Source organism: Pieris brassicae, chromosome 12 (assembly GCF_905147105.1).
Source record: "Pieris brassicae chromosome 12, ilPieBrab1.1, whole genome shotgun sequence".
Lineage (NCBI taxonomy): Eukaryota > Metazoa > Arthropoda > Insecta > Lepidoptera > Pieridae > Pieris > Pieris brassicae.
In genome coordinates, this window is record NC_059676.1 from 3,457,442 (window position 1) to 3,469,498 (window position 12,057).

General features: G+C 33.0%; 1 protein-coding gene across 2 annotated transcripts in view; it reads right to left on the minus strand.

Annotated features, from left to right (window-relative positions):
• LOC123717497 (Down syndrome cell adhesion molecule-like protein Dscam2) overlaps window positions 1-12,057 on the minus strand; it is a 39,776-nt gene that overhangs the window by 13,912 nt on the left and 13,807 nt on the right. For both annotated transcript variants that reach the window (XM_045673507.1, XM_045673508.1), the window contains exons 4-20: window positions 10,525-10,683; window positions 10,091-10,219; window positions 9,726-9,831; window positions 8,936-9,140; window positions 8,507-8,726; window positions 8,053-8,200; window positions 7,619-7,785; window positions 7,167-7,257; window positions 6,552-6,730; window positions 5,958-6,103; window positions 5,230-5,365; window positions 4,664-4,783; window positions 3,873-4,058; window positions 3,369-3,513; window positions 1,667-1,824; window positions 906-1,140; window positions 500-639 (exon numbers count right to left, since the gene is read on the minus strand). In XM_045673507.1, the coding sequence (XP_045529463.1) occupies window positions 500-639; window positions 906-1,140; window positions 1,667-1,824; window positions 3,369-3,513; window positions 3,873-4,058; window positions 4,664-4,783; window positions 5,230-5,365; window positions 5,958-6,103; window positions 6,552-6,730; window positions 7,167-7,257; window positions 7,619-7,785; window positions 8,053-8,200; window positions 8,507-8,726; window positions 8,936-9,140; window positions 9,726-9,831; window positions 10,091-10,219; window positions 10,525-10,683 (2,670 nt within the window). The remainder of the gene's footprint in view (window positions 1-499; window positions 640-905; window positions 1,141-1,666; window positions 1,825-3,368; window positions 3,514-3,872; window positions 4,059-4,663; window positions 4,784-5,229; window positions 5,366-5,957; window positions 6,104-6,551; window positions 6,731-7,166; window positions 7,258-7,618; window positions 7,786-8,052; window positions 8,201-8,506; window positions 8,727-8,935; window positions 9,141-9,725; window positions 9,832-10,090; window positions 10,220-10,524; window positions 10,684-12,057) is intronic.

Consider the following 12,057-nt stretch of genomic DNA (forward strand, 5'->3'; position numbering starts at 1 on the left):
TTCTCTATATAAACCTCAAGTGCAAGTCATTATTTTCTAATAAACAAATAAAATATAGAGGTTAATAGTAGAGGGGTGAATATTAAGGGTTGTATGTATTTTTGTATGTTGTAATATAAAAAAAAATATATTTTATCCAAAAATATAAAAACATTTTTTTGGGGTGTACCCCGTAAATGTAATAAAGTGAGGTTTGTAATATAAATAGTAGCCGATTCTCAGACTTACTGAATATATAATAGGAGTATGGGAACGAACATTGTGACACGGTAATTTTATATATATTCATTTTTCAATATGATACATATTCAAAAATTGCATTACGAAAATAACTTTTTTAAAATACATTGTCTATTACTTTACTCAACGAAAAATAAATAAAAATTTATCAGTTTTAGTTTACCCATATTTATTATTATGTTAATTATATCTATAACTTCACACTAAGATGTACAATGGTCCGTAGCTCTACTACGGCGTAGCGCTAAGCTCTACATACCTTCTTCTCTAGTAGTAAATTGTAGAGGTGTTGTGAAAGGGGAAGCTCCGACATCGTTGTGGGCGGCTATTCGTAGCACGTAGCGAGTATCAGGATATAATCCGGACACTAATGCCCCTGCTCGACTTGGCCCTTCTGACCTGAGAATGATGTAGTGCTTTAGTTTATATTTTCAGAATAATATGCTAAACAGGTATTTATATTATAGAATCATATATATTTATATTGTTATTAATTAATGCACTCTAAAAAAGTATGTAAGTTGTTATGACATTTTAGTAAATATAAAGAAAACAGCCTTTTTAAACTATTTAAAAATCACTATAGAAACTATGACATAAATATATTAGTCACGGAATTGAAATCCGTAGAGCATTAACATATTCATAAGCTTGAGCAAACTTACGCGACATGAAGCAAATCCGAATTAGCTAGCGTTATGTTGAGGACTTCAAGTGAGTCCCACGTTTCGAGAGCGGGAAGCGGAGCGTTTAGCGGAGCATTTGTGAGGTCGCGAGCGAGGGAGCGGTACTGTAGTGAATAATGAGATACTATGGCACCGCGCGTCACACGCCATGTTATGCGGGCCTTTCGCGACCAGACCTCTGATATGCGGACTTCTTCGGGAACACTTGGACGTTCTTGATACCAAAAATAAACCAGTTAAAATGTCAATAGTGTTATTTTGACGTTCAGTTTTTATATATTTATATATATACAAATACAATTTTTGCCTTGTTTTGGTCGTGAAAAAATTGCTTGTGAAATATAACTATTTGTTTAATAGTTATTTAAAAATCGATTAATTATATATAATTATGTTTTAATAATAATTCTTATTAAGATTTAACTACTAGCGTAATAAAGATCGTTATTGGCTAAATAAAATAACAAATAACTGTTAAGAAAACACTTTTTAAACGGATTGAAGCTATGCATTATTATTATAAACTTATAATTATTTACATAGTTTTAAATTTGAATTATTCCGACGTTTCACCGTGACCACGTGACCACCACCACGCTGTAAAGCACGCAATGGTTTCTTAACAGTTATTTGTCATTTTATTTAGATTTAAAAGTGTTTCCTTAATGTGTAAAAGCCATGTTAACAAAAGACAAAATGACCGTACCGTGAATTTAATATGTTTATTTTTAAGGCTGTACCTTTTACAAATAGTCTGAAGACCAGTTCATCGGTGCCATACAAGTTCCTGGCGAGGCATCGATAGTCGCCCGCATGTTCGGGCCCAGCGTGAGTGATCGTTATCTCGGACATCATTGCACCGTTACCCAAATCGCGCATCTCTACGCCTCCTGAACCACTACGATAAGCAATGTTTAGATTTATACACCTTATTGACATTATATTATATAGCAGTGTTGGCCTAGTAGCTTCAGCGTGTGACTCTCATCCCTGAGGTCGTAGGTTCGATCCTCGGCTGTGCACCAATGGATTTTCTTTCTATGTGCGCCCTTAACATTTGCTCGAACGGTGAAGGAAAACATCGTGAGGAAACCAGCTTGCCTTAGACCCAAAAAGTCGACGGTGTGCGTCAGGCACAGAAGGCCGATGACCTACTTGCCTATTAGTTTAACAAATGATCATTAAACAGATACAAAAATCTGAGGCCAAAAACTAAAAAGTTTGTAGCGCCATTGATTTATTTATTAACATTATATTTTTAAAGGAGGACATTGTGAGATAGTTAGACCAACAAATAATAATATGCTACTAGACTGGTTGGAAGTTGTAAAAGGAAGGTCTTCTGAGAGTAAATTCTTCTATCCTTCTATTATAACTGAAGCTTCTTTTATTTTATTGCCATATTAAATTTATACTAAATTAAGTTTGGTAGTAACTACTAAAGAGTTGACCTAGGGGCTTAAGCGTGTAAATCTCGAGCTTGTGGTCGTGAGTCCAATCAAATCTTAAGGTAAAGGCAAACATTGCAAGCGAAAATCGAAATTTAAAAAAAAATATATCAAAGAACAAATACATACTTTGGCCAAGACATATTATGTAATAAATATTAATTTTATGATTGATAATTATAATTAAGAAATAATTAAAGTCCAAAACATTATTCCCAAAGTATATTTACGTCTGACGTAAACTATAACGTATTAAAGTACCATTAATGTTGACAGAAAGAAAGAAAAATCTTACGGCAAATGATCTAAAATAGTTTAAAGGCAAAGTACGCTTAGATAATGTTATTAAACGTGGGTAAAGTACTGTTGTACTGTTGTAAGTAAAGTAGTGTGTGTGTAGGAGTTGCACCTGCGTCTCACTTAAATTTTCAAAGCTTCGGCCGTTAGGTTAGGTAGAAATTAGGTCATATCCGTCGCCTGACACTAACCCTCTTAACCACAAAATTCATCACTAGTGTACCGGCTCTAAACTATATTTAAACCTAAGCTAGTACTTTACGTAGGAGATTCTAAGATTTTAATGACATTATTTGATAACTGAAATACCTTGTGTATACGCTGATAACACAACACAATTTATAATTATTTACAGAAACTGAAAGTCAACAAACACAATTGGTACTTGCTTCTAATTTTTATGTAATTTACCTTTGGTTTCTCTTAAATTGATCTATGTTTATTTATTATTGTAATATTTCAGTAATAAAAAAAAAATAAGAATTTCACTCATAATTTTATTTTTCCTGCATAATGATGAACAATGAAAAAACTCGTTTTCTGTATTACAACAAAACGAAATATTACATAAACTTTTTTAAAAACCTATATGATAGTGTTATGTTTAGACCTTTCTATTTAAAATATTACACTATTATTATATTATTAACAAATATTTACAATTTACTACATATTAATTACAATACAAGATTCTTACTGTAAAGCAAGTGGTCGGGAGTCGTGTGTCCAATGTACGTGGATCTCGGGTTCCCCTCTGACACTACAAGTGAGTCTCGCTGGAGTGCCGCGCACTACCCACTGTGACTCCCCAGTCCCACTGCCTCGGCTTAGCTTGGGTGGTTCTGTAATATTTAGCTATCAATAACCAGGCCGATCATGATCTATATTTGCACCTTTATATTAAAAACAAAACGAAAAGGACAAGAAAGCTGAAAATAAAATATTATAAACTGCATCTTAAAAATCTAATCTGTCATATATCCTAAAATAAAGTTATTCTATGGACACTATATCTATCGTCGTCATTTGTTGTATCAGGCTACAACAAATGCTTGTATGATACCGTGAATACCTGGATTCAATAATGCAATTGAATTTGACACATATGTTTGTTAAAAAACAACATACATACAAACATTATATGTAACATAACATTAAAATCATCAAAATTATTAACTATTTGTGCGTATGTAAAGTATACCTCTAACATCCAAAAAGAACACATGATGAAGAAAAGAATGCTGGACTCTAGCAGTACACCTGTACCACCCCTCGTGGTCTGGAGTTGCAGCACGTAGCCACACCGTACCATCCGAGAGAATTGATCCTTCACTAAGCTCATTAGTTTCTGACTGACCCCATAGGATGTGCCGCCAGTTTTCGCTATCTACATATAAAAAACAAGTATTCATCAGTTTCTAATTAACGCCACGAGTCGTATATTAATTAAATTTATAGATCCTAATCCTTGGGATTGATTAGCTTGAGTTCAAACAATTTGTAAGACTCAAAACTTGACAATTAAAAAGAGTGGCGGAGAGTTTCTTGCCAGTTCTTCTGGCCCGCTCTACGCCCTTAACTTGCGAACTGGTAGTAAATGTAAATTTAGATATTTTCTGTTGACATTCCTAAGTGTACTTGGTTACCTATATTATGAATAAAGTTATTCTGAGTTTGAGTTTGAATGGAACTAAATATATGACTTTCAGATGTATCGATATCTGCACCTGAATACCTTTTGAAATATATAACGGGGCTTAATTTAATTGTTTCTTAATAAAATAAATTATTATAACAAAAATGTCAAAAATAAAACTTCATCAAGTAAACGTAACAATATAAATAATATAATTATTATATAATTATTATTAATATAACGCGTTGCAGTAACAACTCTTTTCCATAAACAATCGAAACAATTAGTATGAATAGTGTTAGACTTAATGGATGTTTTGATATTTATAACGATTTAATATTTTATACAGAACATACCAGTAGAAAATTCCCAAGATATTCTCGGCTGTGGTTGTCCCTTGGCGGAGCATGGTAGTAGAACAGCTGCTCCTGCCGATACTGAAGTGTTCTGTGCACGCCACACCCACAACGGTGCCTCTGTAGCGAAACTGTTTCGTTTATCATCTCATTCTTATTTTGAATTTTAGTTTTACATGCCTTTCTGTGAGTAAGAATTGGGTCAATCTAGGTTTTAACAAATGGAGCTTTTTGCTTTTGCGAACTCTGCGAACAAAAGAATGGCGCGGCAACGGAGTTATAGCCTGCACTATACCGAATCTTTTTTGACATATTCAACTTCGTCACTGTTGAAACTTTGACGGTTTCATATTTGAAAATTTTAGTTATCGGTGCTCGATACTAACAAAATAAATCACATTATAAATTGCTTTCCTCAAACGGATATAAACTCGAATTACCTCATTTACTAAACAAAAAAAAAATAGTATTTATAAAAGTGTACTTGGTTGAACGTAAGACAATATATCTGTTCTAAAAATAAGATGAAGTTTAATTAATATACTTAGATACATATTATTAAATACCTTTGACGACTAAAGCAGCCGAGTGACTAACAGTTCCAAAATCATTTGTGGCCCGACATGAGTATTCTCCACTGTGCATTGAATTTAAATCTTGTATCACCAAAATCGTGAAAAAATCCATATTTTTCTGTTCAACCTTTAAACGATAATGTAGTTACGGCTTTTATCATTGATAATAAGTAATTTATTTAACAATATTTAGATAAAATCTTGTAAGCTGGGAAATTACCCTTTTAAAAATAGTAGTAGTAATTGAATCTCTATATATATATAAAATTCTCGGGTCACAATATTCGTTTCCATACTCCTCCGAAACGGCTCGACCGATTTTTTTTTTGCATATTAAGTAAGTCTGTGAATCGGATACTATCTATATTTCAAACCCCTTGGTGATAAAAGGGTGTCCACCACATTTTTTTATTTTATATTTATTTTTTTATGATACAACATACAAAAATACATACAGCCTTTAATTGTCACCCCTATTTTTTATTATGGTAGATAGTTATTTTTATTCAACTAAAATACTGTTTCCTATAAATAATATACATGGCAAAACGACGTTTGTCGGGTCAGCTAGTATTTATATAAATTTGACTACCCTCATAGCCTAAGTTGGAGTGCATGCGAGCAAATAATTAGTTGATTCAATATAATAAAGATAAAGGACTACCTTCAAAGCTAATAATTAAATTTTTATTTGACACTAGATAAATAATTAAACTTACTTTTAAAACAGAAGGAATAGGTAAATTATCTTTATGCCATGAAAATTGGATCGGTTTATCTCCTGATACTAGACTGCACGTTGCTTGTGTGCTTCCTCCAACTTCTAATTCCTCAGGAAATTGAAAAGGAACTATTTTCGGTGGTTCTATTAAACAATTAATTAGCATTGTTATCGAGAAACTTATAGTCTCACTCATATAGTTTATAAATCTTTTACGCAATGATACTAAAATTCTGGGGTTAAATATATTTTGTGTTCCAATATCCGTCATTTTTTTTTCATAATTCAGAACTATTTATATAATATTCAGTATATAGGTACTTAAATGGTGTTTCGATTATGATGAAACTTTGAGTAAAATTATTTCAAAAGTACACTGTATTACGAGAACGAATTATATAGCCGTTGCTTATAGAAAAGTAAGAAAGTGAGGGTAGACTGAGGATAACGAACCTACCCACATAGCCTTGCAATGACTGATTATTATCGATTATTCAGAATTGTTAAACAAAAACCCTTAGATTAATAATGTATTGCTAGTTCTATTTAGAATGAAAAAGTGGGACATAAAAAAAATTGTAAGCTTACTTACTATGCACTTCGATTCGAACTGTCCGTCTAGCCAACTCCCCACTTTCGGCTCTGACTTCACATGTGTACCCTCCCCCTGTGGTACCTCTCACAGATGTCAATCTTAATAAACCTCGTTCTTCACCGGATTGTATGGGTGACTCCACTATAGAGCCATCTTCACGTCTCCATATAACTTCTCTGAAAAGTTCCTCAGCAATATAATATGCAGATATGTATGAATTATAAAATAGTGTATAAGGTTTATTCACGAGCCCCAAAAACCAAAATACCTATTTACGATTTTTGATCGACGTATATCTATAAATCAAAACTTATTATAGTTAATGGTCTTTATTTGAATCATCGCCGATTATACCTTTCAATATATAGCATGCTAGCATAGTCAATTATTCGTTTTATTGCGAAGTGAAGTAAAATGTAAATGAAGCACTATCCATACTTCCGTATTACCGTTGAATATTATTTGTTATTATTATGCAAATATCAAACAGAACAAGCTGTTGTTTTTAGTATCCACTGTTATTACTGGATACATATTAAGAAAGAAAAATGGATTAGTATTGAAGTAATACATATTTAGCTAATTATATAAATGTTTTATGTGTGTACTTACTTAATAGGATATCCAGAGTAAGGGCAATTTATTGTTACGTCAGCTTCTACTTTAACGTGCATTGGTGGTAAATATCTAATATTTGGGGGACCTGTAACAAGTCAATCGTATTATTTGCGATCCATTTACTAAGGTAATAATAAAATAAAGAAAATTCAATCTCTTTCACATAATTTCGTTTTTTGATATATAAATATTTTTTGACATATAAAACTTGCTGCTGCACTGTTCGCGTGTCCCTTGCAACATTGTATGACGTTAAAGGTATGAAAACATATTTATTTATATTTCTTTTAAACGGTCTTGACAGTGTTATATAAAATAATATATTTTTATAATTCACGAGGCAAGCGGGCAAGAAGCTCACCTGATACTCAAACTGCCAGAAGGATTTACTAATTTTTCTAATATATCTAATAACACGTTACGTATAAAATTATTATAACTTTTACCAAAAACGTTAAGCCTTGCGTAGTGCGACTGCGACCCACCAGAATTTGTTGCATTACATCCATATCTCCCACCTTCATCAGCAGTCCTAATATTTATATTTAATGTTGATATGATACTCCCCTCCTCACTCCCAGGGAGTGACTCTGCTCTTGTATTTACTGTATATCTTAAAAGGTAAGCCACAATTTAATTTATAAACGAAAATGGCCTTATGATGTACTCGATGCTATTTTAGATTATTTATTTATTTACACTTCGTTACCATATACAAATTTATACATATATATATATAAAAAAATATAAGTTACAATTAGAGATATTATGACATATTTAAAAACACATTTAATTGTTATAGATTCTTTATAATATAACGAAGTCGTATGTATATTAAATAAGTTGTATTATAAGAACGAGTTATATTTAAAATTATTACTTTTCAGGCGCTGATGGAAGCGGTATGTCATCTAAGGTCCAGAATATTCTTGGTGGTGGTATACCAGTAGCGGCACATCTTAGAGCAATGCTTTGTCCAACACGAGTTATGGCCTCACTGAACGTTGTTACCAACCTTGGAGGTCTGTCTAAAACGTAGTTAATATATATTTGGTTTGATTTAAAAAAATAGTTAATCATGAGTAAGTTTATATGTTTCGATTAGTAGAATATATTTATTATTGTGTAAGCTATGATAAATCTTTTGTTTATTGCAGCAATAATCCTCATACAAAAATTGTAATGTTTCTAGTGGGGTCTTATCTCTAGTATGTGATCAAGGCAACTTGAGTAACTATATACCTATTAATTTTTTATAGAAAAATATTAATTGATTTGAAAAAATACTGTCGCCATACAAGGTCATACCAAAAACGAACTGTGCAAAATATTACCAGCAATAATAAGTTCAGCTCCAGATACGGCTGATTCCGAGTGATCATATAATGTGCATTGGTAAAGGCCAGCGTGGTGAGATCTAACTGGTCCCAAGGTAAGCTTGGTTTGTAGAGAATGCAAGGATCTGCCTTCATGCTGCCAGCATATAGTGACCCTTCTACCTCCATTTCCGGATACCGAACAGTTAAAATGACCGGATCCTCCAGTACCTAACATCTGAAAATGGTCCGTTTTGTCCTTCTAACTATAGCTTTATATATCAATTTTCATTCTTTAAAAATCTATGTTTATTCCTATATACGATGTTTATCGTTCAATACTGGACGAGCAAATGAAGTACAATGTATACTTTTTATAGTTATATTAAATCAAAGAATTTTTTTAAATTAAATAAAATATTTTAATACTGCAAACATAATATTTACCAAAGGGTTTGGAGTAACTGTCAAACTTAACGGCTCATTTACAATCAATCTCACAATAATACGTGGTGTGCTTTCAGTGCCGGGAGAGCATGCGTATCTGCCCGCGTGATGTAATCTCACATTAGGTAATATTAATGCCCCACTACGAATTACTCCATCCCCTGACGCAGTCACCCAAACTCCACTCGGATCTTGTCGTTGCCATCTGTTATAAAAAAAAATCGGATTTCAAAGCGATTACAATACTTGCGTTGTGCTTCACTCAACGAAAACTCTTTGAAAAAGTGCGCCTCTACTGCGTACGCACAGTGTGCGCCACTGTGACATAAACACGCTAACACTCCTCTACCGCTAGCTTCACGAGATACCGAGAAATAATAATCCAATTTTTCTCTCCATACAAACCTTTCTCAGACTTCAAGGAATAGATCAATTAAATTACTTGAATTGGTCCAGCCGCGTTTGAGTTTTGCGCTTAGTGACGTATTTTGGAATTCATTTGTATATATAGTAATGTAATGTAATTATTATATATATTTACTGTTTAATTCTGAGGATTGGCTGTACATTATATGAATGCATTTTTGAGGAAACATTTTTTTTAAAGTAGTATGACGTCACATCTCTATATCTAGTTTGTAATTCATTTTTGTTATATTGCTGATTAGACTTATTTCCTAACAAACTTTAACCTTTTAGCAATTGAATATATCGGTAACTGGTTTAAATTACGATATTTAGTACAAAATAATGGATTACAACCACATTAACCAGGAAATAATATACTTACGTAATAGTATATCTGTTGATATGTCGAAATACACACGGCAAAATGGCTGTATCACCAACGCGAGCTACAATGGCATTTACTTCAACACTTTCCAACCAGCTGCTTTCTATTAAAAAAAATCTCTTTTACTCACACATTTCAATATCAAAATAATCAATTCTTTAAGTTTCACATGGAACCTTTTTACGCTACCTTGTAGCTTTATCTTAAATATTTAAAATAAAATTGATACACATGAATGAATTTATGATTTTTTTATAACTAGTTTAGTTCATTTCAATTTTGAATGATTGTGAAGTTTTTTTACGGAAATTACTGTGAGGTTTTAGTGAGCTTAACGAACACACGTAACAATTAATTCTTACCATCTGTAGTTAGTTTTGATGTAGGACTGGGTGTGTCTATCGCAATACATGAATACTCTGCCTCCACGTCAGCCTGTGTCAAATCAGACCCTAATAACAACTCTCCAGCACCTGATATCCATCTGGTATCTAAAAATAATTAAAACACATAAACAACTGAGAAAAATATTATTTTGCTAGCTGCGGTTCCTTATGAAACGGTAATTCGGATTTGTGCCTGGATAATATTATCTAAATAATGCAATAATCTAATGTAACTTTTGGTTAAATACCTTCTTCCGTCTTTAGGTTTACACAAAATGCATTAAACTTAACTAATTTACAAACAATAAATTATTACCGTTTACCTGTTTACTGACTGCCAGGCAAGGATCACAAATAAGACTACTATAGCAGCAATACTGACTCTCTTGCTCATGTGCAGTGTTACCTACCTGTTCCCATGTATCCTGTTGTAAGTGGAAGTCCATCTTGCAGCCATTTGACAGCCGTGAAACCTATCTCCAGCGACAATTCACATCGCATAACTACAGAGCCACCTAATTTCGCTGGAGTTAGCTGCATTACCGTGATAGCGAGAACACTGTCATCCACTGCGAAAACAAACATTATTTTAAACAAAAGAAAAATTTGTTTAATCTCATTCAATTATAAATATGACGGCGATGGTAGGTAGTTGGTACCAAAGGACAGCGATATCGAGTGCTAGCGGCACGTGCACCTGACGTCATCGTCCCACTACGTTTCGGGGTTTTATAAACCCGTAAGAACAAAAAAAATTGGCACGCATGTCTCTGGTTGCGTCGAGGTGCACGGACCGCAGTCTTAACCGACTGTCACCTCTCTTGTTGTATTTCGTGCTTTAATGTTCATGTCTGAGCCGATTCCGACAAATATATATTTTTTTATTATTCATTAGTTTTATAACATAACTATTACTGCGTATAGCACGCACACATAATAAAAGTTCGCGAGAAAATCAATGAATATGCTTAAAAAGTTACTCAGTATTAGAGGCAAATACCTCGCTCCTATATTTATATACTAGTATATTCTTCGTTATTCAAAAAGTTTATGATTTAAAATCAGTGACAGTCAGTTATCAGACGAGTATCAATATTAAGCAGTTCAAAACTACTCAGTGCTTTCTTTCTTTGGTGCGACACAAATGGCGCTACAACATTTTAGATCTGGCCCTCAAATTTCTGTATATTTTCCGTACTCATTGCTAATATGCAAGTTGGGGATAAAACTTCTGTGATTGACACACACCGTCGACTTTTTGGGTCTAATACATGCCGGTTACCTCACAATGTCTTCCTTCACCTTTTGGACAGCCGGGGATCGAACCTAATATCTCAAGGATATGTCATACGTTGTAACCATTAACTTTCAACCAATTTGAACTTTCTTTATTTACATTTCAATTCATCATATTCATATCATTATTATAATTAATAATATAACATGTATAATATTTTAACAAATTTACCTTTGATAAAATAAGTTACAGACAAATTAAAAGCCAGTGGCGTTTCAAGTCTTGATATTGACCTTATAAGTCTGTATATGTTTCGTAATTATTGTTTTTTTACAATAGATAAGTGACCAGGCTTCAGTGCCTGATGCCGTCAAACATTTGGGATTTAAGGCTTCCGGTTTCCTAATGATGTTTTCCTTAACTGTACAAGCGAATGGTAAATGTGCATATGGAACTAGTTCTTTGGTTCACTGACTGGGGTTCCAACCTACGACGTCTATGTACTAGGCAAACAGTGCTTTTACTGACAAAGAGGTATCTGTTCATTTACTTTAAAATACATTTTATTTTTGCTTATAGAATAATTGTTATTGAAACAAAAAATAAATCAAACGTTCCATTGTGTTTTATCATAGCAAACAATAAATCGATTCAATTGTATAGTGTTTTGTCTGGGAAGCCTCATTATTGTGTATTGACGTCGCCC